This window comes from Salmo salar, chromosome 19, assembly GCF_965601325.2.
Source record: "Salmo salar chromosome 19, fSalSal1, whole genome shotgun sequence".
NCBI classification, from domain to species: Eukaryota; Metazoa; Chordata; class Actinopteri; order Salmoniformes; family Salmonidae; genus Salmo; species Salmo salar.
The window spans coordinates 30860004-30875103 of NC_138309.1; the positions used below are offsets into that span (position 1 = coordinate 30860004).

General features: G+C 45.5%; 1 protein-coding gene across 2 annotated transcripts in view; it reads right to left on the bottom strand.

Annotated features, from left to right (window-relative positions):
* Positions 1–15100, bottom strand: part of LOC106578680 (CYFIP-related Rac1 interactor B) — a 68004-nt gene that overhangs the window by 15646 nt on the left and 37258 nt on the right. For both annotated transcript variants that reach the window (XM_014157770.3, XM_082965687.1), the window contains 3 exons: positions 8584–8666; positions 8099–8220; positions 7712–7817 (listed from right to left, as the gene is read on the bottom strand). In XM_014157770.3, the coding sequence (XP_014013245.1) occupies positions 7712–7817; positions 8099–8220; positions 8584–8656 (301 nt within the window). In that variant the 5' untranslated portion in view covers positions 8657–8666. The remainder of the gene's footprint in view (positions 1–7711; positions 7818–8098; positions 8221–8583; positions 8667–15100) is intronic.

The window sequence follows — 15100 nt, forward strand, 5'->3', positions numbered from 1 at the left end:
CAAATCTAAGTAGGAATGAATTAAGACTATATACAGTTGAAGTCGGAAGTTTACATACACTTAGGTTGGAGTCATTAAAACTAGTTTTTCAACCACTCCACAAATTTCTTGTTAATAAACTATAGTTTGGGCAAGTCGGTTAGGACATCTACCTTGTGCATGGCACAAGTCATTTTTCCAACAATTGTTTACAGACAGATTTTTTCAATTATAATTCACTGTATCACAATTCCAGTGGGTCAGAAGTTACATACACTAAGTTGACTGTGCCTTTAAACAGCTTGGAAAATTCCAGAAAATGATGTCATGGCTTTAGAAGCTTCTGATAGGATAACTGACATCATTTGTGTCAATTGGAGGTGTACCTGTGGATGTATTTCAAGGCCTACCTTCAAACTCAGTGCCTATTTGCTTGACATTATTGGAAAATCAAAATTAATCAGCCAAGGCCTCAGAAAATAAATTGTAGACCTCCACAAGTCTGGTTCATCCTTGGGAGCAATTTCCAAACGCCTGAAGGTACCACGTTCATCTGTACAAACAATAGTATGCAAGTATAAACACCATGGGACCATGCAGCCGTCATACTGCTCAGGAAGGAGATGCGTTCTGTTTCCTAGAGATGAACGTACTTTGGTGCGAAAAGTGCAAATCAATCCCAGAACAACAGCAAAGGACCTTGTGAAGATGCTGGAGGAAACAGGTACAAAAGTATCTATATCCACAGTAAAACGAGTCCTATATCGACATAACCTGAAAGGCCGCTCAGCAATGAAGAAGCCACTGCTCCAAAACCGCCATAAAAAAGCCAGACTACGGTTTGCAACTGCACATGGGGACATAGATCGTACTTTTTGGAGAAATGTCCTTTGGTCTGATGAAACAAAAATATAACTGTTTGGCCATAATAACCATCGTTATGTTTGGAGGAAAAAGGGGGATGCTCGCAAGCCAAAGAACACCATCCCAACCGTGAAGCACATGGGTGGTAGCATCATGTTGTGGGGGTGCTTTGCTGCAGGAGGGACTGGTGCACTTCACAAAATAGATGGCATCATGAGGGAGGAAAATGATGTGGATATATTGAAGCAACATCTCAAGACATCAGTCAGGAAGTTAAAGCTTGGTCGCAAATGGGTCTTCCAAATGGACAATGACCGCAAGCATACTTCCAAAGTTGTGGCAAACTGGCTTAAGGACAACAAAGTCAAGGTATTGGAGTGGCCATCACAAAGCCCTGACCGCAATCCTATAGAAAATTTGTGGGCAGAACTGAAAAAGCGTGTGCGAGCAAGGAGGCCTACAAACCTGACTCCGTCACACCAGCTCTGTCAGGAGGAATGGGCCAAAATTCACCCAACTTATTGTGGGAAGCTTGTGGAACGCTACCCGAAATGTTTGACCCAAGTTAAATAATGTATAGGCAATGCTACCAAATACTAATTGAGTGCATGTAAACTTCTGACCCACTGGGAATGTGATGAAAGAAATAAAAACTGAAATAAATCACTCTCTAATATTATTCTGACATTTCACATTCTTAAAATAAAGTGGTGATCCTAACTGACCTAAGACAGGGAATTTCTACTAGGATTAAATGTCAGGAATTGTGAAAAACTGAGTTTAAATGTATGTAGCTATGTAAACTTCCGACTTCAACTGTACATATGGACGAGCGATGTCAGAGCGGAACGGACTAAGATACAGTAGAATAGTATAGAACACAGTATATACATATGAGATGAGTAATGCCAGATATGTAAACATTAAGTGACTAAGATACCATACCATAGAATAGTATAGAATACAATATATACATATGAGATGAATAATGAGTAATGCTAGATATGTAAACATTATTAAGTGACTAAGATACCGTAGAATAGTATATAATATGAGTAATGCCAGATATGTAAACCTTATTAAAGTGACTAGTGTTCCATTCCTTAAAGTGGCCAGTGATTTCTAGCCTATGGCTATAGACAGTAGCCTCTAATGTGGTAGTGATGGCTGTTTAAGATATGGACAAGGAGAGGGTGTTAGAGACTGTTGTGTGTTGTGAATGATAAGCTAAATATCGGCCTAATAAACACAATAATCATGAAGTACATCATGATATCAAATGTATGCCAACTAGAATTTCCTGCTTCTGTAAGCCAGGGACAAGGAGAGGGTGTCAGAGATGAGGAGGGAGGGAGAAAATATACAATTGTGGATTGTTTATGAGTTGAATGATAAGCTCAATATCTGCTTAATAAACGTAATGATTGTAAAGTACATCTTGTCTGCCAAATAGAATTGCCCTGATGGTAGTAGCTGTACAAAACAAGGACATGCGATTGAGTGATGATGGTGCCCGCTGCCCAGGGCCCTATGACAGTGTAGGGGTGGGGAGGGGTGGGGTTCAAGGGAAGAGCTGTCTCTAGGGGTGGGGTGGTGGAAGGGGATGGGAAGATCACCAAATCAGATGGAGATGAGACTAATTATCTCATTGTAATGAGATACGTGGGAAGTGCTCCATTCATCCAGGCTTCCTGCCATTGTTTTTGACAGTAAGTAAATATGAAGACTTTACATGGCTTTAATGGGGTAAACCACACAGTTCTGTAGTAACAAGCTAGGTAATGGTAAATATAATCACTCCCCCACTAGTTTCCTGGCCAGCTGTGCATTTCCCAACATTGCCTTCCTGTAAAGGAGGTGAGTGAGCTAACGCAGTAGACACATAAATGCTTTTCCGTTTGCATTTCCATGTCTCAAGATAGCCAACAAAAGCACCAAGACGCTCACCATGAATACACAATGGCAAAACCATCCACGAGGGAAAATGTAGTTGTAGTCAGAAAGTGAAGAAGCATTCAGTCTAGACTCGCAAAGACAACTAGATTTAATATAATGACATAACACGGATGAGCCAAACAAACAAACAAACAAACAAACAAAAACACAAACACACACACAGTAATCTGGTTGCACAATAACACCAACTTCCACCTAGCTGTACATAATCGTGACTCTGAACATTTATTTACAACTCTTACCACTTACAGTAGAGCACAAGGACATAATACACACCGCTATAAACCAGACAAAATGATTCTCTCTTAAGATAGACACACAGAGATCCGCAGACAGAGGTTTTTGCAGAGGCGGACTGCGAGCTGGCAGTGCAGTCCAGTAAATTGAGCATGTTGGCTATTCTGTAATGACCCCCCATCTGCTTGGGACAGCGCATTGCTTCTGCTGCAGCGAAGAGGAGAGGGCTGGTTAAAAATGGCCTTAGTGACGCAACAGAAGTTGAGATGGGGCTACTTTTAGGACTCATATCTGAATCGAGGCACTCTACCATGTCTGGAGTCTGGAGGAAAGGGGGGCGCGTCTGATCCCTTCAGGTCACGGCAGAGCAGGCGAGCGGAATGTGGGCACGTAGACTAGGCAGGCGCTGCTCAGCTCTGTTCACATTGGGAGAGGAGGGGATGGGTGGGAGGGTCAGAGGTTTGGCAGGTATTCACTCCAACCCAGCTGTCAATGGACTCCTGTCCTGAACACTTCTATTGGTGGAAGCTTAACGTTTATTGAGTAATTAAGCTACATCTTGCACTACATAAAGTGCTTAAACCTGAATGATGAGTGACAGTTATAATATTGTGGAAGGTAGTTTCTAATGTTCGGAACATACATTTCTGGGGGGTAATAACACAGAGAGGTCTGATAAGCCATCTCTCAGCCAGCAGCCATCCCCTCTGTCTGTCTGCAGCTGAGCCAGTCTGCGGAAAAGGTCGGCAAGCATCTCGCATGTCAGGCAGGAGGAGGCAGCTGAGGCAAAGGTGGCCCCCGGAGTCAGAGCAGTGGAGCGGGCGGACGGATGCGTCGGGAGACGAACTACTTCATTATATAACACACACAGACACACACAACATGGCCTTGGTGGGCTGGTGCCCACTGTGTTCAATAACTGACTGACTGCAGTCTTAAGAGGTTAAGGTCGGTGAAGCGGCAAGGAACGGACTGCTGGTCACCGGCAAGCAGGCAGCACTTGGCTAGGCTAGCATCCCCCCTCTCTCTCAAATCAAATCAAATTTCATTAGTCACATGCGTCGAATATGCGCTGCGTAGACCTTACAGTGAAATGCTTACTTATGAGCCCCTAACCAACAATGCAGTTTAATTTTTGGGGGGATAAGAATAACAGATAAGTAACAAGTAATTAAAGAGCAGCAGTAAAATAACAATAGCGAGACTATATACAGGGGGGTACAGGTACAGAGTTAATGTATGGGGGCACTGGTTAGTTGAGGTAGTGTGTACATGTAGGTAGAGTTATTAAAGTGACCATGCATTGATGACAACAGAGAGTAGCAGTGGTGTAAAGAGGGGGTGGGGTGGGGGGTGCAAATAGTCTGGGTAGCCATTTGACTAGTTGTTTAGGAGTCTTATGGCTTGGGGGTAGAAGCTGATAAAAAGCCTCTTGGACCTAGACTTGGCGCTCCGTTACCGCTTGCCATGCGGTAGCAGACAGAACAGTCGATGACTAGGGTGGCTGGAGTCTTTGACAATTTTTCAGGCCAGCCGACACCGCCTGGTATAGAGGTCCTGGATGGCAGGAAGCTTGGCCCCAGTGATGTACTGGGCCGTTCGCACTACCCTCTGTAGAGCCTTGCGGTCTGAGGACCCATGCCAAATCTTTTCAGTCTCCTGAGGGGGAATAGATGTTGTCGTGCCCTCTTCACGACTGTCTTGGTGTGCTTGGACCATGTTAGTTTGTTGGTGATGTGGACACCAAGGAACTCAACCTGCTCCACTACAGCCCCGCCGATGAGAATGGGGGCGTGCTCGGTCGTCTTTTTCCTGTAGTCGACAATCATCTACTTTGTCTTGATCACGTTGAGAGAGAGGTTGTTGTCCTGGCACCACATGGCCAGGTCTCTGACCTCCTCCCTATAGGCTGTCTCATCGTTGTCGGTGATCAGGTCTACCACTGTTGTGTCACCAGCAAATTTAATGATGGTGTTGGAGTCGTGCCTGGCCGTGCAGTCATGAGTGAACAGGGAGTACAGGAGGGGACTGAGCACGCACCCCTGAGGGGCCCCCGGGTTGAGGATCAGCGTGGCGGATGTGTTGTTACCTACCCTTACCACCTGGGGGCAGCCCGTTAGGAAGTCCAGGATCCAGTTGCAGACGGAGGTGTTTAGTCCCAGGGTAATTAGATTTGTGATGAGCTTTGAGGGCACTATGGTGTTGAACGCTGAGCTGTAGTCAATGAATAGCAATCTCACATAGGTGTTCCTTTTGTGGGAAAGGGCAGTGTGGAGTGCAATAGAGATTGTATCATCTGTGGATCTGTTGGGGTGGTATGCAAATTGGAGTGGGTCTAGGGTTTCTGGGATGATGGTGTTGATGTGAGCCATGACCAGCCTTTCAAAGCACTTCATGGCTACAAATGTGAGTGCTACGGGTCGGTAGTCATTTAGGCAGGTTACCTTTGTGTTCTTGGGCACAGGGACTATGGTGGTCTGCTTCAAACATGTTGGTATTACAGACTCAGACAGGGAGAGGTTGAACATGTCAGTGAAAACACTTGCCAGTTGGTTGGCGCATGCTCGCAGTACACGTCCTGGTAATCCGTCTGACCCTGCGGCCTTGTGAATGTTGACCTGTTTTAAGGTCTTACTCACATCGGCTGCGGAGAGCATGATCACACAGTCTTCTGGAACAGCTGGTGCACTCATGCATGTTTCAGTGTTATTTTCCTCGAAACGAGCATAGAAGTAGTTTAGCTCGTCTGGTAGGCTCGTGTCACTGGGCAGCTCTCGGCTTTGCTTCGCTTTGTAGTCTGTAATGGTTTGCAAGCCCCTGCCACATCCAACGAGCGTCAGAGCCAATGTAGTACGATTCGATCTTAGTCCTGTATTGACGCTTTGCCTGTTCGATGGTTCGTCAGAGGGCATAGCGGGATTTCTTATAAGCTCTAGCCTTTAGCTCAGTGCGGATGCTGCCTGTAATCCATCGCTTCTGGTTGGGGTATGTACGTACGGTCACTGTGGGGACGACGTCATCGATGCACTTATTGATGAAGCCAATGACTGATGTGGTGTACTCCTCAATGCCATCGGAGGAATCCCGGAACATATTCCAGTCTATGCTAGCAAAACAGTCCTGTAGCTTAGCATCTGCTTCCTTTGACCACTTTTTTACTGATCTAGTCACGGGTGCTTCCTGCTTTAGCTTTTGCTTGTAAGCAGGAATCAGGAGAATAGAATTATGGTCATATTTGCCAAATGGAGGGCGAGGGAGAGCTTTGTAAGCATCTCTGTGTGTGGAGTAAAGGTGGTCCAGAGTTCCTTTTCCTCTGGTTGCACATTTAACATGCTGATAGAAATTTGGTAAAACGGATTTAAGTTTCCCTGCATTAAAGTCCCCGGCTACTAGGAGCGCCGCGTCTGGGTGAGCTTTTTCTTGTTTGCTTATGTTGGAATACAGCTTATTGAATGCTTTTCTTAGTGCCAGTCTCTGACTGTTTTGGTATGTAAACAGCTCCAAAGAATACAGATGAAAATTCTCTCAGTAGGTAGTGTGGTCTAAAGCTTATTATGAGATACTCTACCTCAGGCGAGCAAAATACATAGACCGCCGCCCCTTGTCTTACCATACGCCGCTGTTCTATCCTGCCGGTACATCGTATAACCAGCCAGCTGTATGTTGATATTGTCGTCGTTGAGCCACGACTCCGTGAAGCATAAGATGTTACCGTTTTTAATGTCCTGTTGGTAGTTTAATCTTCCGTGTAACTCGTCGATTTTATTCTCCAAAGATTGCACGTTTGCTAGCAGAATGTAGGGAAGTGGGGGTTTATTTGATTGCCTACAAATTCCCAGAAGGTAGCCTGACCTTCTGCCCCTCTTTCTCCACCTCCTCTTCACGCAGATCACATGGATCGGGGCCTGTCCCCGAGGAAGCAGTATATCCTTTTCGTTGGGCTCGTCAGAGTCATGAAAGGAAAAAAAGGATTCTGCCAGTCCGTAGTGAGTAATCGCAGTCCTGATGTTTAGAAGTTATTTTCGGACATAAGAGACGGTAGCAGCAACATTATGTACAAAATAAGTCAAAAAATAAGTTACAAACAACGCAATTAAGCAAACAAAAAAACACAATCGGCTGGGGGCACGTAAAACGTCTGCCCTCTTCTCAGGCGCCAACTTACATTCCTTTCCATGGTAATGCGGAGTCCTCAGCTCTGGGAGGAGGTGGGTATCACATCTAGCCAGAGTGCAATGCAAGCAAGTATCACATTGATGATGGCTAGGAGTGTGTGCACTGTGCATGTTTGTGTGTGTGTGGTTATGCATGTTAATTTCTGCAGTTCAGCAGCCGATATCGCTGATGTGACTGCGCATACAGACGGTTAAGGTCATGAGAGGAGTGTGTATATCTTACATATAACCACTAGAGAAGCTGTAGCTAGTGGACCTCTAGTGCAGGCATGTATCTGACCTTTTTACCCAAAGCTCTGAAGGACACGTCACTAGTCTCAGGCGGGTGTGGGTGTTGTTTTGTAGGGCTACATATCTAACCTGAGGCTCAGAACAGGGGCTGTATGCATGAAGCGTCTAGGAGTGCTGATCAAGGACCAGGTCGCCCTGTCCATGTCATCTTTATTAATTGTGATCTTATAAGGAGAAACTGATCCTAAAATCAGGCCTCAGGTACGTACCTAATCTCTGGGAGAACTGGTAGAACTTCTTGAGTTTCCCCACCAGGGGGACCACGGCCGCCCACGCTGCCTTCTGTAGCGCCTCGTCGTTGGGGTTCTGGATTGCCTGGGGGACAGGAAAGACAAAATGTTGAATAAAGTCTGAAGTTAGATAATCCTGAGTTAGTAGTTTAACTAGTTAGTAGTTTAATCACCTTCTGGGGCTGTATGTATCAAGAGTCTAAGAGTAGGACTGCTGATTTAGGATCAGTTTGGCCTTATAGATCACAATGACTACAATTACATGGACATGGGCAGGATCTGATCCTAGATCAGCATTCCTACTCTGAGACTCATGGCCCGCTCCCTTGTATGAATGAAGGTTTGGTGATGCTTTTAGTATTTTACCTCTCTGATCTCTTGACCCGCTCCCTTGTATGCTTGCAGTTCGTCCAGGATTCCCCTAGCATCCTTCAGCACCAGGTCCACCTTCTCCCACACTTCTCGTTCTGCGTCTGTGGGCTGGGCATCTAGTGGACAGAGGAAGACAATCAAGTGGGTATTTCTATGTCTGGTAGGGAGTCTACAGATATAAGTGAAGAGGCTCTAGGCTAGTAGGCCTAGGCTACATCTCCTTTCTAATTGTTATTCCAATCCAGAAATTCAGTGTTGTGGAAGGTAGTTTCTAGTGTAATATCACGTTCGGAACATCCAATCCTACGATAACAGCATAGCTAAGAGAAGAGATGATGATGCAAATGGGAAATAGATTAGGTTCTGTAGCCTCTGGGGGTGAGGAGAGGTAAGAATGGGGACGGCTAATATAAGTATGATTGGAAGTTCAAGTGTGTAGATGGGATTGTAATAAATAAGCCCTCCCGCCAAAAACATACTTTCAAAATCAAGGAAAAAATTGGGCTCCTGTTCCAGATCTGTGCAAGTCAGGACTTTTAGCAGGTTCCCCATGTTACGATACCTGTTGAGACAAAAGGAGAAAACACAACAATATGGTTTAACATGAGTGGAGGCAAGTACACAAAATATATGGGTTTGTTAGTAGTGGGAAGTAGTAAGTGTTGTGGTATTGAGGGGGCTGGCAGCCCTGGTTCCTCCTATGTGCCCTGATGGGCCCTCTGAGGTCCTGTGTGGTTTTCCTGTACCGAGCGCTGGCCCACCAGATGTCCCTAAAAAGCCCACCTCTCCTAAAATAGTGGACAATTTACGGGAATCACTCTGCCTCGGAGACCAAGTCCAACTGAGTGTGACTTCTCCGCCTTACTCAATTCCCTGCAGATAAGCATTTACATCTAGCGTTTACTAACAGCCGTTATATGCAAACTTGCCTGTTAAATTAGCTTCTTCTTTCTGTCACACATACCCTGTACATGCACATGGATAAATTCAGATGTGAACCTAACAGGGTTCAGAGTTCAGATCCTGACCAATGAATGTCCTCACTATAGCAAATGACTTGATCTAATGATCATGATCTGATTCCCAGTGCAAAAGTGAGCCATTGTGGTATGCCAGCAGCATATCCCACTGCTGGCTTGCTTCTGAAGCTAAGCGGGGTTGGTCCTGGTCAGTCTCTAGATGGGAGATAATATGCTGCTGGAAGTGGTCTTGGAGGGCCAGTAGGAGGCACTCTCTCCTCTGGTCATAAAAATACAACATATCCCAATGCCCCAGGGCAGTGATTGGGGACATTGCCCTGTGTAGCGTGCCGTCTTTCGGTTGGGATGTTAAACGGGTGTCTTGACACTCTGTGGTGACTAAAGATCCCATGGCACTTATTGTAAGAGTAGGTGTGTTAACCCTGGGGTCCTAGCTAAATTCCCAATCTGGCCCTCTCACGGTCACCTAATCAAATTGTATTTGTCACATGCGCCGAATACAACATGTGTAGACCTTACAGTAAAATGCTTACTTACAAGCCCTTAACCAACAATGCAGTTTTAAGAAAATACTCCCCCCCTCAAAAAAATGTAAGAGATAAGAATAACAAATAATTAAAGAGCAGCATTAAATAACTATAGCGGGGCAATATATAGGGGGTACCGGTATAGAGTCAATGTGCTTGGGCACCAGTGTCGAGGTAATTGAGGTAACATGTACATGTAGGTAGAGTTATTAAAGTGACTATGCATAGATAATAACATAGAGTAGCAACAGTGTGGGGAGGGCAATGCAAATAGTCTGGGTAGCCATTTGATTAGCTGTTCAGGAGTCTTATGGCTTGGGGGTAGAAGCTGTTTAGAAGCCTCTTGGACCTAGACTTGGTGCTCCGGTACCACTTGCCGTGTGATAGCAGAGAGAACAGTCTATGATTAGGGTGGCTGGAGAATTTGACAATTTTTAGGGCCTTCCTATGACACCGCCTGGTATAGAGGTCCTGGATGGCAGGAAACTTGGCCCCGGTGATGTACTGGGCCGTACGCACTACCCTCTGTAGTGCCCTTGCGGTCGGAGGCCGAGCAGTTGACATACCAGGCAGTGATGCAACCCGTCAGGATGCTCTCGATGGTGCAGCTGTAAAACCTTTTGAGGATCTGAGGACCCATGCCAAATCTTTTCAATCTCCTAAGGGGGAATAAGTTTTGTTGTCCCCTCTTCACGACTGTCTTGGTGTGCTTGGACCATGTTAGTTTGTTGGTGATGTGGATGCCAAGGAACTTGAAGTGCTCAACCTGCTCCACTACAGCCCCGTTGAGGAGAATGGGGGCGTGCTCGGTCCTCCTTTTCCTGTAGTCCACAATCATCTCGTTTGTCTTGATCACATTGAGGGAGAGGTTGTTGTCCTGGCACCACACGGTCAGGTCTCTGACCTCCTCCCTATAGGCCGTCTCATCGTTGTCGGTGATCAGGCCTACCAGTGTTGTGTCATTAGCAAACTTAATGATGGTGTTGGAGTCGTGCCTGGCTGTGCAGTCATGAGTGAACAGGGAGTACAGGAGGGGACTGAGCACGCACCCCTGAGGGGCCCCCGTGTTGAGGATCAGTGTGGCAGATTTGTTGTTACCTACCCTTACCACCTAGGAGCGGCCCGTCAGGAAGTCCAGGATCCAGTTGCAGAGGGAGGTGTTTAGTCCCAGGGTCCTTAGCTTAGTGATGAGCTTTGAGGGCACTATGGTGTTGAACGCTGTAGTCAATGAATAGCATTCTCAAATAGGTGTTCCTTTTGTCCAGGTGGGAAAGGGCAGTGTGGAGTGCAATAGAGATTGCATCATCTGTGGATCTGTTGCTGCGGTATGCAAATTGGAGTGGGTCTAGGGTTTCTGGGATAATGGTGTTGATGTGAGCCATGACCAGGCTTTCAAAGCACTTCATGGCTACAGACGTGAGTGCTACGGGTCAGTAGTCATTTAGGCAGGTTACCTTAGTGTTCTTGGTCAGCTTAGAATAGGCTCATTCATCCCCCCTCATCTCTCCTGTAACTATTCCCCAGGCTGTTCTCAGTCAACTAACCTGGTAAAAAAAAGGGTAAAAGATTAAGTATATTGTTCTGTTTGTGAATGCCAAGTGAACAAAAAAACAGAATTTCAACCTCTGGTTGTTTGCAACCAGTCAGATTTCCTGGAAGCGAGGCAGTTGATTTCTAGAAGCAGAGGGGTGTGTGGGGAGGGGAGATAATCTCACCTCAGAAGGAGTAGTGTGAGAACTAAGCCCACTATCCTTCCCCAGCCCCTTTCACTACTGTCAATATGAGGCACACAGATTCACCCAGTACCTGGAAAACACAGTTAAACCAACCCCCAAACCGAGCAGAGAGAAACCACTGTTGTAGAGTTCTGGGAGAGGGAACCCCTGCTGTACACACTGTCGGGTAAGAGGCTCCCATGTTTTGTGTGTGCACACACACCTTATGGATGTTCCTAATACAGTTCATTCCTAGCCAATGACTCATATTTAGGGCAGAATTGGAGTATGGTACAGGAACACACATTCTGTATGCGCTACTGTACAACACAAAACTTTCCAGTCCCGAGGTGCACTTAGACTGTCTGTCACAGTACTGAGTCATTCCCTAGAAAGCCATGTTGAGGAAATATAATAAATATGGAAAATATGGACCAGACAAGCACGTACAGTTCTGCAGAATCGGACAAACTGAAGCATTCACACTGCCCAGACTCAGGAGCTAAAGAAGTCTATGATTGGCCCTACAGTATTTTGACTGCTCCTTTTATGACTGTAGTCTATTGGCGATATTTAGAAAGCATCTCAGTGCAGAAGTGCTGATCTAGGATCAGCAGAGAGCCACGCACCAGGCAGCCAGTGGGATATAGGTCCTTCTGACTCCCTGTCTGGAGTTGTGTGTTATGTAATCAGGAGTGACAGCCTGGCAAGACAACACCTTCTCTCCACAACTAGAAAGCACAGAGGCCTGTTGGGTTTGTACTGTACTGAGAGACAAAATTCAAATGGAATTGGATCAGGAAATGGCATTGGATCAGGGGTAGAGTGAAGATAAGATGAGAAAAACTATATTGTCCCTGAAGGTACATTTTATTGGACATTTAAGTGCTGTTGATAGCTAGTAGTGACACTGAGCTAGACTGGCGACACCTTGTGACAAGGTGGAGATGGCTGAGAGATTCAACCTTGGTGACAGGGTGAATACTGTGATTACTGGTGGCAGGTTAAAACAAAGTCAGTGGCTGAGCGAGTACTGGTAAACCCGAGTAAGCTGATTAAGGTTAAAGTCAAGGTAAAGCTTAGTGACAGAGTGAAGCTCAGTGACAAGTTGAAAATAATTGCCAGTGATTGTGAATGAGCGCAGGAGCAAGGTAATTCACAAGTGATGACTAGACACAAGATAAAGTTATAGGCTAGTCACTACATTTTTCCTCCTTGTGGTTGAATAACTCATGATGAATTTACATTTACATTTACGTCATTGAGCAGACGCTCTTATCCAGAGCGACTTACAAATTGGTGCATTCACCTTATGAATAAATATAAGTATTATCCTTTTAAACAAGTCTTGGTATAATCATTTGAAGGAGGCATTGAGGACACATTGTCTTCGCCTGTACACTAGTACTCCCTGCAACTTTCATGAATGATCTCTCCCTTTCCCTGTACCGGTTTCCATGTGACCCCCTGCCCACCTGGGGCACACCCACCTGCCTCCTGCCATGCCTGGCTCGTTCATAACACTCTCCGTTAACGTGACCTGAATGATGCGGTTACACCCTGGCAACTCACAGGCACCTCACTGGCTACCTTCCTACTACCTTATACTGGTGGTAGCCACATAGCGGAAAGACAGGAGAGATGACAGCGCTAGAAGGGAAAAGAACAGAGGAATACTTTCAAGTCTTATTAGTTGTATGTACGGGATATGCATGGTATACATCGTCCAACGGAATGCTTACTTGCAGGTTACTTCGACAATACGACAACAATAAGAAATAGTAAAAAAAATAAGAATACGAAGAAAGTAAATGACAGTAGAATAGAATAAACATTTTAGCATGAGTATAATACAGGAATGAATCATTTATAGTCCAATATTTACACGTGTATTGGGGAAGGGGGGGGGATGATGGGCAAGTGTATAAATTCAGCAGTACAATAAGAATCTGGTAGCAGCGGTTGTGATGTGTGCTAAGGTGAGGAGAATCAGAGCAGGTGGTCAGTACAGTTCAAGTGTTCAGCAATCTGATTGCTTGGAGATAGAAACGGTCTCTGAGCCTGTTGGTATCAGACCTCATGCACCTCAATGCTGAACTGTAGTCAATGAACAGCATTCTCACATAGGTGTTCTTCTTGTCCAGATGTGTTACGGCCATGTGAATAGCGATGGAAATGGCATCTTCCGTGGATCTGTTGGAGCATAGGCAAATTGGAGTGGGTCCAGTGTGCCTGAGTGCGACGGGGCGATAGTCATTTGGGCATGTCACCTTGTTTTTCTTGGGCACCGGGACGATGGCGGTCTCCTTAAAGCAGGTGGGGACTACAGAGACCGTTTGAAGATGTCAGCTGGTATTCACTCTTTTGAGAGCTTCCTCACGTCAGCCTCGGAGAGCGGAAACACCTGGTCGTCAGGAGCAACGAGAGTCTTCCTGGACGGCTCAGTACTGTAGAGGGGAAGACAAGGGAGGAATCACCTCGTTGATTATCCCCAGACGGAGGGGAAGGGGTGAAGTCACATCACCGTGTTTTTGAATGACTAGGCCTTCCCAATGCCTCTCCCCTAGTCCTCTACTGCCCCCTCTCAGAGAGGCAGAGCGACTGAGCTGAGTACTATGAGGCATGGTGCCACTACCAGGCTCAGAGAGCTAAACACAGCTCCCTCGCTCTCGCTCAGTCTACACTGAGGTCATTTTAAGGACGGGGATTTGCGGTAGCTTCGGCTTCGCATTTCAAAGTCCAAGAGAAGATCCTCCAGCTTATGGAAAACCTAATGAGAGATGAAATGAGGACAGGCTTTCTTTCTTTTTCTTTTTGCCGCGCCAGCAGAAATGATTTTGGTGAATGGTTGAATTACAGACCCCCGGGTTCTCATTCAAACCAAATTAAAAGCGAAATCTATTAATGATAACTAAAAAAGCAATATATCAAACATTTACTCGTACATTGAAAATGTTTATATTTTGAGCCAAAGTGTAGGTGCCAGTGACAAACGGGAAATGGTTTTCAAATCAAATCAAATGTTATTGGTCACATACACATGGTTAGCAGATGTTAAATGTGAGTGTAGCGAAATGCTTGTGCTTCTAGTCCGAAAGTGCAGAAATATCTAACAAGTAATCTAACAATTCCACAACAACTACTTAATACACACAAATCTAAGTAAAGGGATGGAATAAGACATATATGTACATATAAATATATGGATGAGCGATGACCGAGCGGCATAGGCAAGATGCAATAGATGGTATAGAATACAGTATATACACATATGAGATGAGTAATGCAAGATATGTAAACATTATTAAAGTGACTAGTGATCCATTTATTAAAGTGGCCAATGATTTTAAGTCTGTATGTAGGCAGCAGCCTCTCTGTGTTAGTGATGGCTGTTTAACAGTCTGATGGCCTTGAGATAGAAGCTGTTTTTCAGTCTCTCGTTCCCAGCTTTGATGCACCTGTACTGACCTCGCCTTCTGCATGGATGCGGGGGGTGAACAGACAGTGCCTCGGGTGGTTATTATCCTTGATGATATTTTTGGCCTTCCTGTGACATCGGGTGCTGTAGGTGTCCTTGAGGGCAGGAATTTTGTCCCCGGTAATGCGTTGTGCAGACCGCACCACCCTTGCAGTTGTGGGCTGTGCAGTTGCTGTACCAGGCAGTCATACAGCCCGACAGGATGCTCTCAATTGTGCATCTGTAAAAGTTTGTGAGGGTTTTAGGTGACAAGCCAAATTTCTTCAGCCTCCTGAGGTTGAAGAGGCACTGTTGCG